This window comes from Lepidochelys kempii, chromosome 6 (assembly GCF_965140285.1).
Source record: "Lepidochelys kempii isolate rLepKem1 chromosome 6, rLepKem1.hap1, whole genome shotgun sequence".
NCBI lineage: Eukaryota > Metazoa > Chordata > Testudines > Cheloniidae > Lepidochelys > Lepidochelys kempii.
The window spans coordinates 91,834,446-91,853,485 of NC_136385.1; the positions used below are offsets into that span (position 1 = coordinate 91,834,446).

General features: G+C 46.3%; 1 protein-coding gene across 11 annotated transcripts in view; it reads left to right on the forward strand.

Annotated features, from left to right (window-relative positions):
- TTLL5 (tubulin tyrosine ligase like 5) overlaps window positions 1-19,040 on the forward strand; it is a 210,238-nt gene that overhangs the window by 137,577 nt on the left and 53,621 nt on the right. For all 11 annotated transcript variants that reach the window (XR_012159502.2, XM_073349243.1, XM_073349238.2 and 8 more), the window contains one exon: window positions 17,061-17,259. Coding sequence is in view for 10 of the 11 variants with exons in the window: in XM_073349243.1 (XP_073205344.1) it covers window positions 17,061-17,259 (199 nt within the window). In the remaining variant the exon portion in view is untranslated. The remainder of the gene's footprint in view (window positions 1-17,060; window positions 17,260-19,040) is intronic.

Below are 19,040 nucleotides of genomic sequence, written 5' to 3' on the forward strand. Positions count from 1 at the left end.
TAATCCCTGTACAGCTTGCAAGGTCATCATATTTGTGACACTGTGTAATGTTTACATCTTTTTAGAAGAGGGAAATTCCCCCAATGCTTCATTAAAATGGAGTTCATGAGTTAATCAAGGGAAAAGCCATTTAAGGAAGTCTAGTGTTTTTTTGAGAAAACTAGGAACATTGGAAAACCTGGAAATGCAAAGTTGAGATTACCCAAACTACCGTCCCCCTGCCCTTGTACCTTTGCCTGCCGAACAACCAAAAACCAAGAGAGTCTTGGGGCTTGTCTATGCTTAAAACATTGCAGCAGTGCAGCTGCAGCACTTCAGTGAAGATGCTACCTATGCTGCAGGGGTACTCTCCCCTGTGTAGGTACTCTACCTCCCCAAGAGGCGGTAGCTAAGTCGACGGAAGAATTCTCCTGTTGACCTAACACTGTCTACACCAGGGGTTAGGTTGGTTTAACTGCATCACCCAGGGGTGTGGATTTTTCACTACCCTGATGTAGTTATACCAACCTAATTTTCTAGCATAAACCAGGCTTTAACCATAAACACCCATTCTCATCACATTAGATTGACAGATCACCTTAACATTTTTGTTTTCTTCTCTTATTTTACTGTATTTTAGCCATTAGATATTATGGCCCTTAATGCCTAAGCTAAATTATATTTACAGAGCACCTTTCTCCTGCTGCATGTGTGCTACTCCACCTTTTATGGTGACAGGCACCTCTTTTTAGATCACTATAGTCAACTACTCTTACATTCTTTAAGGCCATCTGCAATTGCCTACAAGATGGACTTTTTCATCTCTGCACCAAAACTGGATCACGTTCCAGACAATTCCCTCAATGTATACAGGCTTTTGCATGTAAAAGTGTTGTCATTCTCTGAGGCTCAGCAGTAACCTATACCTTCCTTACCTAACACTGTGAACTTCTTAGGGTACGTCGACAGTTTTGGAGCTCAGAGGATTAAGTCTCCCACACCGGGTCATTAGACTTGAGCTTCTGGGGCTCTTAAAAATACCTGTGCAGACAGCTCTTCGATGTTGCAGCTTAGGCTCGAAAGCCTTGTGGTGGTGGTATGTGCAAACATATCTTTAAGAGCTGGATTATAAATTAGGTACTTAATATACTGGGGGTAGAGAATTGATGAGATGCCACAGACCTATTTGCATGAAACCAAAGCTTCATTCTCCAGTGGTCCTAGCCTCTATTGGCACATCTTGCAAGCTGCTAACTTGATCAAGTCTTTCTCTAGAGAACTTTCATCAGAATGTGTCTGTCTCACACACAAGGAGTGACATGAATGGAATGGAAGGTCATGTAAATGGGACTGAGTTAGTTAGAGGCATGAGCTTCACTGGGCATTTCCTTGTATGTATGGGTTTTTTAGAAAATTGCCATATTCTCTAGGCGTTTTCCCCTTAAATGAGTGATTAATATTTACAATTCAGACAAAAAACAAGGGCCACAGTGTGACATGAAACCGCCAGCTCAGGTCAGGGGCAGTACTGAGCCGCTGCAGGAGCCATTAGGCTGAAGGCAGAATGATGCCTGGGCAGCAACCCTTGAAGCAGCACAGTGCCAGCTTGTCCTTCCCCTTATAGGAACACTAGTGGGGACAGTGGCACTAGCTCTCTTGAGTCATTCTGCTTAATTTTGGTCTTCCCCTGTACTGTGGATGCAGGGATAGATGGAGGGGAGGCTCTTTGTCTCCCCTCCTCCCCCAGGCCTTTAGGCATCCATGCAGCAGCCAAGCACGGTCTAGTCTGGGTTTTTTGGAGGGAATGCTTTAGGCTGCACCAGTTTAGCCTAACAGTTACTTCTCCCTGGCCTCCTGGGAGAGGGGCTGGGGCTTCAGCCATTCCTTCCATCCCCAGTTTCTTTACTCAGTGGGATCTTCCAGATGTTGCTAGTGCACAAACAGCAAGGAGTATGGTACTCTGGGAAAGGCAACACAGGAAGAAATTTAATGGAAAATATTAAAGAGGAAAAAAAATGTGTTTCATGGGCTTTTAATATAAAAAGGAAAAAAATAAAAGGGGGAGGGGGAGATTTATTCACTGTAATATGAACCAAATGTTGGTTGGGATGGCAGCTGCACACTCACTCTCTCCCCGTAAACTGTGTAAGCGGCTTTTCAAAGGAGGCACTACAGGGCGCAAGGCTTACTTACTGGCTGTGCCTTAACCCTTTCGTTGCTGGCAAGAGGTAGAGAAAGCATCTCTCCATGCTGGTGTTAGCTCATCAGGGTTTAATTACTGAGCCACAGTCAGAAGCATGTTCTAGATAAATAGAGAGATGTCCTCCTATAGTTTTGTCCTCCCCACCTGCTACTCTCCATCCCCTTAATATGTAAAAATAGAATGGACAAATCACTTATACATGTACAATAGGGAAGGATTCTGTACTTGCCCTTGGGGAGGAGGACAGGGTGAGACCCAACCAGCCCCATCCTCTATGGGCTTGCCTACAGTGGGGGTTTTGGAGGCAGGAAGTCAGTGCAAATCACATTTTATGCCAGTGCTGTGCACTTATGCTATGGGTTTACACTGGGGTAACTCTACCAGTGCCCTATGGTTCATGGGATCCCTGTTTCTTGAGCTGTTCAAAAGGTGCTTTCCCTTCACACCAATGTGAGGAACAGAGACTTTGTATTGATTAGGAAGTGTGGCTGAGTTTGGGTCAGGCCTAGCTAACATGTATTGGCTAAGTCTGATATCAATGTGATCACTTTTCCTAGTCAAGGCAAACCCAGCCAGTGGCCAATGCAGTGGTGTGACTCACTCTCCATAAATGGTCCAGCTGCTCTGCTTGAACTTCACATCTGTTTAATGCTTTGAAATGTGCGTGAGATGCCAGTTCACGCAACTGCATGTCAGATTTAAGTAAACCCTCTCCCCAACATCCTTTCATGAAGGGAGGGAATAGTAGCACACTCCCTTTCCATCACTGCTAATCCCATCACATCTGTGCCATGCTGTTAAAATGTTCCAGCAGACTGGGCCTGTGTCTGCAGGTGTGGGAGCATGTGCAGGCAACAGGAGGCCAGGACCACCTCCTTCCCCTCCACTTGCACTAACTGAGAGTAAAGCTGCCATGTACTGTGTGATCTTGTTAATCTGGATCACATGGAGGAGACATGCTCGGCTGCCTTTGCTGAATCTCTAGTGACCTGATGAGCAGCAATGGGATGGAGGCATTGAACTTTCCAGCCAGCTGGCTGCTACTTTCTTCTTGATTTAGTCTCTGTACTAGAGAATTTTCAAAGCTGCCCTGTGTAAGGAGAAAAAATCCAAAGCTGCTTACCTGCCAAGTATTCCCCAGATCAGAGAGACTGGCAACACAGTGTGCTTGGCATGGAGCCAAGGATGCTGCTAAGGGCCCAACAAAAACTGGCTCCACTGAAAACTAAACATTTCATTTCATTTCACAAGACTGGCAGGTTTCGTGCTTCTGAAAGCAAGAGGCTGATAATGTCAGCTAAATCCAGGAATAGTTTAGGTAAATTATCTTCAGGCTTCCCCTGCACAGCTGTGCCAGTGCCCCTCAATCCTGCTCTGCAGTACCTTCGGTTATTATGGTGCTGGGCTATCACACAGTTGTCTTGAGGCATGTCAATCCTGACCTGCGGCACTCCTGGCTATTCCATTCCCGGGCCTCCGTGTTCAGTTCTGCCAACACCCTTCATTCCTAATCTGCAGCAATGGGGGGTAAACGTGACATTGCCTTTGCTCCAAGAAAATTGGCTTTGTTCCAAAAGCCAAATACTCAGTGGCAGAGAGAAACAGGAATGTCTAACAGAGACTGAGGGACAGAAGTGGACAGCAAATTAGATGTGAGTTTGCAATGGTATATGGCTTTAAAAAAAGCCCTGTGTGATTTTTTTTTTTTTTTTTTTTTTTTGGGCAGCATTTGTAGAATCATCAAGTTAAGGAGCAAGGGAGGAATGCCATTTCTCTCTACAGCTCTAGCACAGACATCTGGAATATTGCATTCAGTTCTAGGCACCTCATTATCAAAAACATTGACAAATAGGAGAGAGTTCAAAAGAAGAGCAATAAATGATCATGGGGCTGGAGGGACTGAGTTATAGGGAGAGATTAAAGGCACTAAATATGTCTACTTTGGTTGCATTGTAGCTGAGGGGACTTAAGTACAAGTAAGTGAAGGGTTAGCCCTAAGCAGGTAAAAGGATATAGCGATGGGTGATGTGATGAAACTGAGAAAAGGCAAATGTAGGCTATATTCTGAGGGAAAACCCCCTGATGTTGAGGTGTATCAACTTATGGAGCTCTCTCCTATATTCCATCACTGTGGACACTGATCACTAGACTGCGCAAAGCGCTGGCAAATGTCCCGATCTTGCACTGGGTGGAGAAGGGCTGGATGCCCTCCATAATTCTTAAGATTCTAAATTATCTTATTGTAACATTATCAGGGCTCCCAGCAGAAAGGGGGAAATAGCCAAAGGGGGCTCCTGACGGTTGCTGCGTACTGAGGTGTCCCATTATGCCTGGATTGTGCCTGTCATAGATAGTTTATTTAGGCAGTGAAATACTCTAGGGATTGGCAACAGGAGCTGGTCTGCAAAATCACTCTTGTTCATCTCGTTTTCCTCTCCCTTCTTTCTAACACTCCTGTCAATTCTGAGTCTGTCCTTCATGTTTCCCTTGTACCTCTCCTATTCTCTCATGGGACTTAGTGAATGGCTGCTTCTTTCACCTGTTTCTGTAACTGTGACTGCTGAGAAGGGGCAGGTAGGATACTGGAGAGGCTGGAGAATTGGACTGTTTCAAGTTGCCCACAGCTGCACCTCATCACAGTAAGGAGGGAGAGGCTGATTGACGCAGAGGGACAGGAACTCTCCTACAGCTCTGCAACACCTTCAGATATCACTGGAGATTGTATTTGTCACTGTGAACTGGATTTGAACCCAGGCTGCAGTTCCACTAGCCTTGCCAATCCTAGCCAAGCCTGGACAGTCTGCTCATTAACTTTAAAAGCTTTTCCTTGGCTTCTCTCTGCAGTGTGGGTTGTTTTGTTTTTTTTTGTTTTTTTGTTTTTGTTTTGTTATGAAGCAGATTGCAGGCCAGGTGATGGCATCTCAGTTTTATATGGGCCAGCTACAGCCTGCCCCTTATCCATCTGCATGTACCTGGGCAGTTGAGAGTGGGCTCTGGTAAAGCTCCCTTTGTTACAGAGAATCCCCAATATACTGACAGTAACTATCTCAGGAATGTCAAAAGCACTTTGTTCTCCTCTGTATTTGGAGAGTCATCTCTGTTGCCAGCACATTCACAGCTGAGTGTTAGGGGCTCCCATGATACACCAGCCATACTACAGTGCAGGCTGTTGCTGGCCACTCTGGATCAAAGTCACTGATTCTTAGATATCCCCAGTAACATCAGGGCCTGGGAACAAGCCAGCTCTAGAGGCTCATTACTCCGTTTTTAAAAAAAGAGCCGGAGAGAAGAAGAGGACCGTAAGGCAAGTGGCACTGCCCTGCACCCCAGCCAGGACCCCAGTGTTCTGGGCTGTGTCCCACAATATTTATCATCACTTCACAGCCAGCATGAGTCAAGGGCCTGTTGTTAGGGATGGAGGAGGTACAGACTGTGCCAAAGAAAATGTTCTGTGTTTTCTGAATGCTTGAGCACAAGTCACCAGGATGCTGGGAGCTGCCACACCAGCCAGACTCATTCATTAGGCTATTAACTGCATTGTGCCAGCTGGTGCCTGTGAGGGCTTTGCTCTGAAAGCTTCTTGGCTTTGTCGCAGCACCTGATGCCCCCTGGGCAAAGAGCTATTGCCCAAGGTTGTCTTGCATTCCATGGCAAGGTGGGAGTGCTGATTTCTAAACCGGCACTGGGCTCCCTTGTTGCTTCTTGGCACAGTGACCCTTGTTCCTCCTTAACTCCAGGCATTACAGAACAGGATGTGAAATACTTTCATTGTCAGTTTGTTTCCTCAATTAAAGGGAGGATACATTTTTTTTTCGTTTGGTAGCCATGCAGCCATCCCACCTTTTGCTGTGATCCTATCAGTTCTCACAGGTTGGGCTGGGGGTAATGTTTTCAAAAATGCTGAAGTCCCATTTTCAAAAGTAACTTAAGTGCATTTAGGAGCCTAAATTCCATTGACTTTCACTGAGACTTAGGATCCTGAGTTACTTAGTTACTTTTGAAAATGATGCATAAGTCTGTAGTTGCACAGGCAACCTTCAAGGAACACTAAGGTACTGCAGGAAGTGGTGTTGGTGCCTGAGGTCGGTATTGAACCAGTGCCCGGCATGCAGGGGGTGGGAGGCGGATCAAAATTGAGGCTTTTGTCCTTTATGATCCTTAAAGATCCCTTGTCATAAGAGTGGAAGCTTGAGCCCCAGTTTCATGGCTAAATTCCAGTTTGAGTGATTACATTCTGTGCTCTGGCTTTCTCCATGCAGCTTCAATTGGATAAAGATTTGAATTTACTTCTTTCAGTTGTCCACTGTTAAACAGCTATCATGTCCCATCCTAGAGGTGACTGCATTGTAGTAGTGTGTGCAATGACCTTTAACTCAAGTTTGTAAAATGATTTGAGATACTTTGGAATAAAAGATGCTATAGCTATGCAAACTGACATTATTTACTAATGTTATTCTTTCAGCAGGCACTAGTTCCAAGGGGGATGGTTCTAATCAATACAGCATTCATAGAGCCTGATCTGCTGTGAGTGTTTAGATTTTTAATCTTCATTTCTTTAAGAACCTCTCTCTAACTCCATTCCAGTTAGGCACAGAAATCCAATTCGGGTTCTTCTCACAAAGGCTGCATCCAGTATCCCTTCCATTGGGTGCAGGGATCCAGATAAGCTTTTTCTCCTCCTTCCCAGTCAATGAACAGACCCACCTCTAATATCTGGCCTCAGCACAGGCGTAGTCCGCTGGCTCCCAGGGTGTTGCTTGTGCCTCCATCCACAAGGTGGTGTATCAGTGAAGAGATCCATAGAGATGAAAGGGAATTTCAAAGCAGAAGTCTAGGAAATGGTGCAAGGTGCTCAAGCACTGTTGGATTGAGTTTGAGCCACAATAATATGGAGCTCTGTTAGATTTGTCCCCAAATGCAAGGATATTTTTGTACCCTCTGCTGAGGTGAAGGTAGGGTTGCCAACTTTCTACTTGCACAAAACTAAACACACTTGCCCTGCCCCACCCCCCCCTTTGAGGCCATGCCCTTCCCGCACCCCTTCTCCGAGGCGCCACCCCCACTCATACCATCCTCCCCTCCCTCTGTCGCTTGCTCTCCCCACCCTCACTCATTCGCTCATTTTCGCTGGGGGGGGGGCGTGAGGGCTCTGGCTGGGGGTGTGGACTCCAGGATGGGGCCAGAAATAAGGAGTGCAGAGTGCGGGAGGGGGGCTCCAGGCTGAGGCAGTGGGTTGGGATGCGAGAGGGGATGAGGGCTCCGGCTGGGGGTGCAGGCTCTGGGGTGGGACTGGAGATGAGGGGTTTGGGGTGCAGGAGGGGGCTCTGGGCTGGAGGGTGGAACCAAGGGGTTCAGAGTATGGGAGGGGGCTCCAGGCTGAGGCAGGGGGTTGGGATGTGGGAGGAGGTACAGGCTCTGCGATGGGAGTGCGGGTTCTGGGGTGTGTCCAAAAATGAGAGGTTCGGGGTGTGGGAAGGGGCTCCACGTTGAGGCCCGGGGGGTGAGGTGAGGGTTCTGGCTGCAGGCTCTGATGTGGGGATGAGGGATTTGCAGTGCAGGAGGGGGCTCCAGGCTGGGGATGAGGGATTTGGAGTGCGGGTGGGGGATCAGGGCTGGGGCAGGGGGTTGGGGCTCAGGTGGGGAGTGAGGGCTCTGGATGGGGGTGCAGACTCTGGGGTGAGGGTGAGGGGTTTGGGGTGTAGGAGGGTGCTCCGGGCTGGGATAGAGGGGTTTGGAGGGTGGGAGTGGGATCGGGATCAGGGTTGGGGCAAGGGGTTGGGGGGGGGGGGGGGGCTCAGGGCTGAAGGCTCTGGGCAGTGCTTACCTCAAGCAGCTCCTGGAAGCAGCTGCACGCCCCCCCCTCCAACTCCAGCAGTGCTGACCGGAGCCGCCAGAATCCCTTTTTGACTAGGTGTTGAGGTAAAAAACCGGACACCTAGTCAACCTAGGAGGAGGTAGAATTATTGTCCAGGGTCTCTGGAAAAATACAAGTCAAAGAAAGGAACGCAGTAGTTCTCTTGCCAGAAATACCATGTTGTCCTAAGAGCTGCTGGAAGGACAGAAGTTCTAGCTTGTGAAGGATGGGCCATAGCGCCCAGGCTGAGATTGGCTTGAATCCTGGCCAGGCCTCCACTAAGCAATCCATAAATAATGCCGAGTGAGCTGGGAGAAGATTGCTCACAACCAGCCTGATTGACAGTGTGAAACACAGTTTTCTCTGGTAGGAAGTGTTTGTTTCCCATTTATGGGTGTGGGTGTGCACGTGCGCACAACGTGCAAGTGCGTGTCTAGGCAAACAGCAGGCCCCAGCATACCAGTGACAATCCCAAGGTGGAAAAAAGGAGGACTCAACCCTATGAGGCTTCAGGAGGAGGAGGGAGAAACACAGATCACTTAAGTGAAAGCATTCCCTTGAAAAGTAGTAGTGCAGGTGCCAGTTACTGTCATGAGACACAAGTGTTGGCTACAGGCATAGCGCAAGGGAGACCCTCTTTGATAAACCAGCTGTCAGACAGAGTTTGAGAGAGGAAACTAGAGCTCTAACCTGCCCTGTTAGAATGGCAGACAAGGAAAGGAGGTTGGATGTTTAGAGCATGTAGCTGGCAATAGCACCATGATTCAAAGAGACTAACCCCAATTCCCATCTCATCCATGTGGGCACGCCTTGCCATGTATGGGTCAGAGCTGATTTTATAATATACTATATGTAGTGGTGCAGAGCTGAGAGGCAGGCACCCTTATCTGTGTATGATCCCAAGTCCTGCACTGGAAGCTCCATGGCCTCTACTAGGAGGGCCACACTGCCACCTACTGAAGTTGTAGTTAGACTAAATGTAACTGTTAATTTCAGCTCCATTTAGAAGGAAACAAATGCCATGAAGCCTAATGGAAAAAATATTCCCATCCCATCATAAACAGTTTTACAAATCATCAAAGTGAAACATAGGCAGAAAGTAACTTGCATTGATGTGGTCTCTGTAAATGGGCGCTGCTGGGATTCCCTGGGTGTAGAGTAGCATCATGGACAGTGGAGCGCAAGTGAGTTGTATATAAAACTGTGTCTACGCTACAGGAAAACTAGTTAGCCAGAATTGATTACAGTCCTGGCTCTTCCCAAAATAGTGATAACGTGGTTTCCATATGTTTTTTCTGGACAGGAACAACCAAGCTAAACTCTGCTAGAGACCACCCTATAAATCTCACTGTAGTCTGTAGATCATACTCAGGTTAAATAAGAAGAGCTCAGCTTAGAGACCAAAGGTAAACACGTGCTTTAGAGAGGCATTTGGAGAGAGTGAACTCAAAATCACACCAATAATCCCATTGCTTTCATTGAAACTTGGACCAGCAATCCCCAATCTGTGCATTTCCATGATAGTTAATGTCCATCACCAGAAAGGTGAAAGAGAAAGGAATGTAGTACCTTTGTGGTACGGAACCTCTGGGAAATAGTCCTCTGAAGCATTCAGTTCTGCAACTCAGCCAGTGGCCTGCACTCCACCACAGGCCACAGCCCCTGAGCATCATCTGTAAGGCACAGAGCAAATACTGGCTGTAAAATGGGCAATGTCGTTGTCAGGCTGTCTGGAGTGGCTCACGAAAGTGTGTGCCAACCTCAGGGCAGATTGTTACAAACCCCAAACTGATTGTATGTTCTATAATTAGATTTGACCAACCAAGTATTAAATGTGAACGACTCAAGCATAATGACAGCCTTAACATGGAGTCACAGACTGTCCCCTTGCGCGTTCCCGTCTGTCTTGCCACTCATAAATGTTTCTTTGTGATAAATGTTCCCTTACACCAAAAATCACAACAATATTCAGGTTACTCCCAGCCCCGAAGGATCAGTCACAGATACCTTAGATCTGTCACCAAAAGCAATGCTTGTAACCAATCCTGTAGTAAACTAATTAAAGATTTGTTAACTAGGGAAAAGAAATAAAGAGTTATTTTTAGGGCTGTAAAGCGATTAAAAAAATTGTGTGATTAATTGCACTGTTAAACAATAATGAATACCATTTATTTACATTTTTTTTATGTTTTCTACATTTTTAAATATATTGATTTTAATTACAACACAGAATACAAAGTGTACAGTGCTGACTTTATATTTATTTTTGATTACAGTAACTCCTCACTTAACGTTGTCCTGGTTAACGTTGTTTTGTTGTTACATCGCTGCTCAATTAGAGAACATGCTCGTTTAAAGTTGTGCAATGCTCCCTTATAATGTTGTTTGGCAGCCGCTTGCTTTGTCCACTGCTTGCAGGAAGAGCAGCCCTTTGGAGCTAGCTGGTGGGGCTTAGAATCAGGGTGGGCTGGCAGCCCCCCATCAGCTCCCTTAAGTTCCATGTGTAGCAGCCGCCCAGCAGGCTATCAATTGCTGGGCAGTTCAGGGGTGCTGATGTCAGGGTGTCCCCCTCCCCCTGCTCCTGTACCCCATCTCCACCGAGCAGGTGGGGACACGACAGGGTTCAGGAGGGAGGGAGCTTGCTGTCAGCAGCTGCTGTCTCAACTTGCTGATCCACTTAAAAAGGCAGTGTACTTAGAGTGGGGTCAGCGTACTTAAAGGGGCAATGCACATCTCTCTCTCACACACGCGGTGTGTGTCTCTGTGTCTCTCTCTCTCTCTCTCACACATGGTGTGTGTCTCTGTCTCACACACACATGCAGCCCCCAGCACTTTGGAAAGTGGAGGGAGTGGGGCGCTCCAGTGGGATAGCATGGGTTCATCATCATGTTCGGTTTCCACAGCCACTGTCATGTGTCTATTGTGTCTCCTACCTCCATTAGTTCTGCCTTGTAGAGTGTGAGGCTACATTAACAACAATGTGTTAATCCTTGAAGGCTCAGCCGGGTGCAAAAAAAATTTCCCTGGAACCTAACCCCCCCATTTAAATTCATTCTTATGGGGAAATTGGATTCGCTTAACATCGTTTCGCTTAAAGTAGCATTTTTCAGGAACATAACTACAATGTTAAGTGAGGAGTTACAGTGCAAAGATTTGCACTGTATAAAAACAAAAGAAATAGTATTCTTCAGTTAACCTAATACAAGTACTGTAGTGCAGTCTCTTTATCATGAAAGTTGAATTTACAAATGTAGAATTATGTACAAAAAACCTGCATTCAAAAATAAAACAATGTAAAATTGTAGAGCCTGCAAGTCCACTCAGTCCTACTTCTTATTCAGCCAATTGCTCAGACAAACAAGTTTGTTTACATTTGTAGAAGATAATGCTGCCCGCTTCTTGTTTATGATGTCACCTGAAAGTGAGAACAAGTGTTCTTGTAGAACTGTTGTAGCTGGTGTCCCAAGATATTTATGTGCCAGATGTGCTAAGGATTCATATGTCCCTTCATGCTTCAGCCACCATTCTAGAGGACATGCGTCCATGCTGATGACGGGTTCTGCTCAATAACAATCCAACGCAGTGCGGACCGATGCATGTTCATTTTCATTATCTGAGTCAGATGCCACCAGCAGAAGGTTGATTTTCTTTTTTGGTGGTTTGGGTTCTGTAGTTTCCGCATCAGAGTGTTGCTCTTTTAAAACTTCTGAAAGCATGCTCTACACCTCATCCATCTCCAATTTTGGAAGGCACTTCAGATTCTTAAATCTTGGTTCGAGTGCGGTAGCTATTTTTAGAAATCTCACATTGATACCTTCTTTGCATTTTGTCAAATCTGCAGTGAAAATGTTCTTAAAATGAACAACATGTGCTGCCTCTGAGACTGCTGTGACGTGAAATACATGGCAGAATGTGGATAAAACAGAACAGGAGACATACAATTCTCCTCCAAGGAGTTCAGTCACATATTTAATTAACGCATTATTTTTTTAACTAGTGTCATCGGCATGGAAGTGTGTTCTCTGGAATGGTGGCCGAAGCATGAAAGGGCCTACGAATGTTTAGTATATCTGGCACTTAAATACCTTGCAGTGCTGGCTACAAAAGTGCCATGCAAATGCCAATTCTCACTTTCTGGTGACATTGTAAATAAGAAGTGGGCAGTATTATCTCCCGTAAATGTAAATAAACTTGTTTATGCGATTGGCTGAACAAGAAGTAGGACTGAGTGGACTTGTAGGCTGTAAAGTTTTACATTGTTTTATTTTTGAGTGCAGTTATGTAAAAAAAAAATCTACATTTGTAAGTTGAACTTTCACAACAAAGAGATTGCACTACAATACTTGTATGAAGTGAATTGAAAAATACTATTTTTTAATCATTTTTACAGTGCAAATATTTGTAAAAAAGGTAATATGCACTTTGATTTCAATTACAACACAGAATACTGTATGAAAATGTAAAAAAAATCTAAAATATTTAATAAATGTCAATTGGTATTCTGTTGTTTTAACAGTGCGATTAAAACCGATAAATAGTGATTAATTTTTTTAATCACGATTAATTTTTTTGAGTTAATCGCATGAGTTAACTGCGATTAATCGACAGCCCTAGTTATTTTATAAGGTTAAAGAAGGGAAACATAGACACACATATGAGTTACAATTTTAGGTTTCAAAAGGTGATAGTAGCTGCTGTATATGCACGTGCTATATATCCCCTAGGGCTTAAACAAACTAAGCAGCTTAGGGATCCCTTGCTAATGCTTAGAAATATTGCCCCCTCTGAATTCCAAGCAGCATAGTGGTGATAATTTCTCTTTAAGAAGGATTTTTATTCCCTTCCCCCAGCATTCAAGCTGTGGTGGGACAAGGGCTTGTGCATGACCAGCTTCATGGGGAAGCAATCATCAGTCTTTTGTCCACTGATGTTCCACAATGGTTTGTCTGGTGTCTTTAGGCCTTACTTTGTTGGGGAGGAGATGACACCTCTTGTGGTAAATTAGTATGTCAACATTCGGTGATGCTTCTCCCCAGCTGTGGGGGTTTACAGTCTTAGCAAACATTTTTATATTTGCAGAACAAACACTTAAATAATACCTTATAACATGGGATACAGGTCTCTACTAAGCAAGTAAGATTATATAAGTAAGATTAATACATGCAGTATTCTACAAGCATTTCATAAAATCTACATTCTTATAACTCTAGTACCTATTTTAACAGTCCTAACACACAGGTGAGCCAGACTGGTTTCCATCTATGCATTTGTCAGTGTTCGGTGTGGTCCGGGGGCCTTGGCACGAGCTGGCACATGGTCTACAAGTGTCACAATCACCCCTTACAGCATCAAATGTGTAGGTTAAATATGATCTCTTCAGATCTTTGGTATGACACCTGCCAAAAGATTGCTGCTGCTACTCACTGACTTTAGCTCAGTGAATATGTCTCATATCTTATTGCCTTCATATCCTACTGCTGCAAGATGTACACCCTTTTCCGGAAACACAGATATGGGCCTCTTTGCGTTTCATCCATTCAACAGCAAGTCTTGCTGGTTAGACTGGGGGCAATTTAAAGCTATCTTCAAAGGTGTTCACATCACATCAGTGTATCTCTTTCACTTAATCATGGCTTGCGTAAGTTCAAGAAAGCAACCCCGTCTTTAGCTTCTCAGGCATTCTTATTCATTAAAGGATAGAATTTATGCTGTGCAGGTTCTTAACTGGAGGCAGATCTCTGGGAGATTTGGAGCAGACACTGAGCTCCAGGATCAATTGGGTACCTTGTCTGAGTGCCCTGAGAACTGCTTGACTCGCTTCACCTTCACAAGCCTTAGTTCTGTATTATGTCTTGATTCTCAGTCAGGATGTGGGAGCTGCACTGTAGAACTATAGGTGCCTGTCCCAAAGAGCTTTCAGAAAGCAGCCATGATCAGCAGGACTCTTTTACTCCTTATTGAGCACTGTTAGGAAGGGTGACCCAGGTAAATACACCAAAGAGAAGGAGGATGCTTAATGTCAGTCAGACAGTTCAGACCCCTAACATATTGATGACCAGAGGAATGTCCAGGCTCTAAATGGGGTGAGCGTTGCTTGTTTTTCCTTGTGCTTGGTAGATTCTTAGTGGGAAGTTCCAGGGATAGAATGGGGTTTAAGGAGAGATGTGACCATGAAAATTACTAGTCAGGTACAAAATCTACTCACCATCTTTTACTATGGCAATAAGGAGGAGAAATTGAAGGTGTGAGAAAAACTACACACCACAGACAAATGGGCAAGTAGAATGTAGTGTGGGTAGTTTGTAACTGAGGGACCACAGCTCATGATCCTTCATTGCCATTGATGAGAGGGTCCTCTTCAGGCTTCCTGCTGAGTGCCAGACTAATTCCAGCTTTGCTTTTGAGTGATCTTCATATCTACTGGGGCCAATGAGCATTGGTGTTTTGCTTTTTGTTTCTTCAAAGAATGGTCTGCAGTGATTCCATCTGTCCCCACAGGAGTGTGTTCCAGTCCCAGCAAAATCTCCTCTGTTTCTCAGCTGTGAGCATGACCCCCCCAGTTTCACTGGGAGGAGCACAGCTGCTGCAGCTGTTTCACATGCTGTCAGAAGAGTCCAGGGGCTTTACCACCTGGAAGTGGGGATAGAGTCAGGATCCATGCAGTGTGAGGGCCAGTGTTACCCCAAGGATATGGGAAAAGGGCCAGATGATGGCAACTTGATAATAACCAGTGCTGGGAGCAGGCAGGTTTGATGAGGCAGCAGATGGAGATCATTTCCAGGTTTCTCAATATGCCTTGTGATTGTGATACATTTCTTTGTATTTACACTTCTGGGGTATCTTGTGCCCAGTAGGGGGCAGTGTTGAGGGGCTTGCAACACTTCCCCTGCTCAGCCTGTGGCATATGCATGATGCACAGAACTGAGCGATTGCAGGCAGAGCATCAGGAGAGGATCCAGCCATGTTGGAGAGCAAGGACTACACTGTTCACCTGAGGAAAAGAGGGGGCATGCATTCCTAGGCACTAGACACCCCAGAGTTTGGCTCTTCCTCATTTCGTTTGGGTATAACTGGGAAGGAGAGAAGTGACCAAGGAGCTGCGACAGAAACAACAGGAAAGGGAATATCTTGAGGAGATAGGATGGAAGGAAGGAAGGGGACAGTGGAGAAATAAACCAGGTACCGTAAGAGGGGGAAACTGAAGAACCACAAAATGCCAAAAACAGAGAGGACATTTAAAAGATATAGATAGATATAGATATATGTTGTTAGGTGCACTACAAACACATAGCGAGAGACAGTCCTTGCCCACAAGGAGTTACAGTCTGTTTAGAAAAGAAAGACAAAGGGCAGGAGGGGAAACAGAGGCCCAGAGTGGTGAAGTGACTTGCCCAAGGTAACCCACTGAGTCAGTGGCAGAGCCAGGATTAGAATGCTGATCTTCTGAGTCCCAAGTCTGTATTCATTAGACCACACTTCCTCCCAAGCACTTGGAAAAGAGGCAGAGATGACCATTTAAGACTCAGTGAGGTGGGAGCCAAAGTCATTTGTACAGGATTCTAATCAGTTTTTTATATGATGATGAAGGGTGGCCTGTGGTATGGGGTCCCCTGCAGATAGCACAATGGAGGGGTCTGGAAAGCATCCGAGATAGGACAGAGGGGCGTGGGTTCCCCACAGGAAGCAGGATGGAGATGCTGACAACCAATGTCCCTTGCTAAGCAGGGCTGCTTTGCTTCATTGCTGCTGAGAGTTTGGGTGTGGGGATGGGTCCACTTGAACCTCTTGCAGTGTCCCTGCCCTCTCCTAGTGATTCAGCTGCAGAAAGTGTGTGTTGGGGGCTGGGTAACTGAGTTTGGCCCTTTTAAGATCATCCTCGGTATGTTACTCTGGATCAGTTTGGTGGCCAGGATTGCAGGGGAGACCATACCAGGTTCACGGAAATCTGGGGTTTATAAATTCATAGATTCCAAAGCCAGAAGGGGTGACTGTGATCATCTGGTTGGACCTCCTACATAACACTGGCCATAGAACTTCTCCAAAATAATCCCTAGAGTGGATCTTTTAGAAAGCATCCAGTCTTGATTTAAAAATTACTGTTGGTAAATTGGTCCAATGGTTAATTGTTCCAGCGGTTAATTGAGGGGCTTTGGGGTTTTTTTTATTTGAACTCTATGAAGTGAAGAGACGGGGGTGGCATTCCTCCACCCAGAAACACTATCCCCTCTCTGCACTCTTGGTAGGATGCAGCAAATACAAGCATCATCTGTATCCCAGTCAATTACAGTGTGCATAGGAACTTTAAGGAAAGTCTGTACTTCTCAACACATGAGATCCAAAGGGAGTGTCTAGACATGGGGCATAATGGGAGAGAAGAATGAGCTCAGTGGGGACATAGGAGGCTCAAGCAATGGGACTTAAAGGTTTTATTGGTCAGACTCAGTGGACCATGTGGCATCTGGTCAGTTAGCACAGGGAATCTGGATTGCTCGGCTATCCCAGGTTCTCCAGGACACCTTGTGACCCTGTCACTCTGTCGCCTGCTCTCCACAAAACCCATGGGCCTAGTGGAGAAGAGTGTAGGTCCCCAATTACAGTAATCCTTAGCTCGGCCACGTAACTCTGTGGAACCCAGACTCTGGGGGCTACAAGGCTGACTGTCTCCCCTCAGTGCTAGCTAGATAGCCATGGTCATGTCCTAATGTCACTCTTGGATTTTCCCTCTTGTTTCTCTGCAATTGTTCGCCTCAGGCTTGGTAGTAAGGATAGTAACATAGGCCCAGTCCAGACTTCCAGACTTTTATTGTTGGAGGCAGGTCCTCCTTTCCAGGCTCACGGCTGACATGCAACATTTGTATCATGTGTTCTACTTGCCAGTGCCACCCACTTGTTGCTAATCGCATGCCTGTCAAGATACTAGTGACTCCTTCGGGAGCAGTGATGCCCTGTGGGCAGCAGCTCTCCTGGCCTCGCATGCAGGGTAATGGAGATGGATAACGTGTGTGGTGGCTCTTCTCTTCTCAGGGCTCTAAAGAGTGACAGCTTCGCCTGGGAAGGAGAATTAGAGAACTGTGTCTACAGCAAGGTGACAGAAAGCCAGCTGGCACATCCCAAGTATCAGCCAACTGCTGGCAGCTATCAACTCCATTTTGCCGTGCAGCAACTTCAGCAGCAGAAGCTTCAGTCCCGACAGCTCTTGGAGCAAAGCCGAGCCCGGCACCAGGTAACTGAGACAAAAGTCTGCTTGAGAAGGACCACTGCCGGTTTCTACACCTGTGGGCCGGCATGGGGCAGTCTCACACCCAGGACATGGCACAAGGTTTTGTGGGGAGGAAGCACCACGTGTGGGTTATGAGGACAGGACTGAACCTATATTCCATGATTCTGATAGCAGCCTAATGCTGCTGTACCTCTTGGCCTCCCTGCTGGGTCAGGATCCCTCTCTAGTTGGCTATCTGAGTGCTGCTGCTCACTATCCTACCTAGTTCCTGAGTCAGAGCCCAGCCTCACCTGGCCCAGAGATTCTTTGTCTGTAAATCCCATAGTTGTGGTGGCATGTGTTTGTGCCCACCAAGAGCACATGTGGTTTACCTATACGGGTGTCATTGCTACGTTTGTGTGTCTCCATTCCCCAGAGTCTCATAGCTGTGTTGACATGTGTCTCTGCCTTGTGAAGTTGGTACCAGTGGTCTCTGTTTCAGCTGCAGCTACACCAAGTCCTCTCCCACACACCACAGTACCCATGCACCAAACAATGTAGACTGATAGGAAAAGGACTTCACCACAGTGAAGACCAAACATTACCTGGATTGCTTCATTCCTGGGGAAGTCTCCACTCTTCCTGTGAGGGAATAAGGTTCATCTTTGCCAGGAATATTCTAAGTGCCTTAAATACACAATAGACACAGGTATAGAGCCTGAGTCGAGGTGTGACCTTCTCCCACATCTCCCAGGGCCTGCTACACACCATCATTATCAGTCAGTGCATCTAATGTTTCCTTTAATTGCTAGGCACTCAGCCATTTGGCACAGAGTCATTCCCTTGACACCATTGGAAGAGACAGAGGGGGAGACAATGCTGTCAAGGCAGGAAGAAAATGGAAACGGGATCAAGATCCTTGAGTCCTGTATGATTCCCATGTAATGAATGGCAGTGTTTCAGCAGCTGTGTCTTGAGCAGAATCTCCACACCCTAGATGGAGACTCTGCAGGGGTTTATAAAGCACAAGTTACCCCATTTCTCATGGAGGGCAGGGTTTCCTTCATTTTGATTGGTGGCTGCAACGGCAGTGGGATTCTTCATGTGCTTGGACCTCCATTCAGCACAGATTGTTTGACCCAGGTTAGGTGGGAGCTATTGGTATTTGCTGGGCAGTCTGGAAGAGATGGCCTCAAACACAAGCAAGAACTAAACATGTGGGGCCCCTCCACCCCCATATCAGGGGCATGAATTACAAGTTATGCAGGGTCCCTAGCAAACAGCTTATGGCTCAATTTCCCACCATTCTGGGAGGAAAATCAGAGAGGGAGGCAACTTCTGTCTGTACTGTGTCCTTTCCTTCCCCAAACTCCCCCTCCCCGCTTGCTACCCCTCTGAGCAGGAGCAGAAGGCCCTTCTTTCATCTCTGTCCAAGGGGCTCTGGGTGGGCAGCCGTGGCTGCTGATGAGTGTAGGGTAGCACTGCAAGCCGAGCTGAGCTGTGCCTGTGAGGAGGCTGGAGCTGACCATGGGGGCCTGGCTGAGCCCTCTTCTAATTGCCGACATTGAGCTGATGTTATTTTTGGCCTAGGGCAGAGCCATTACTCAGGAGTTTCTGTTAAAGTGATTCTTTGTTAAGCCTCCACTCCTCGCCCCCGCCCCCCGAGCCGAACAGTTCAGAGCTGCAATATCGAGGCCATTGCCCTGCCACGGGCTCAGGCAGCTCTGAAATTGCCATTAATGAAGAAAGGGATTTGTTTAACACTCAGGGTATGTCTACACTGCAATTAGACACCCACGTCTGGC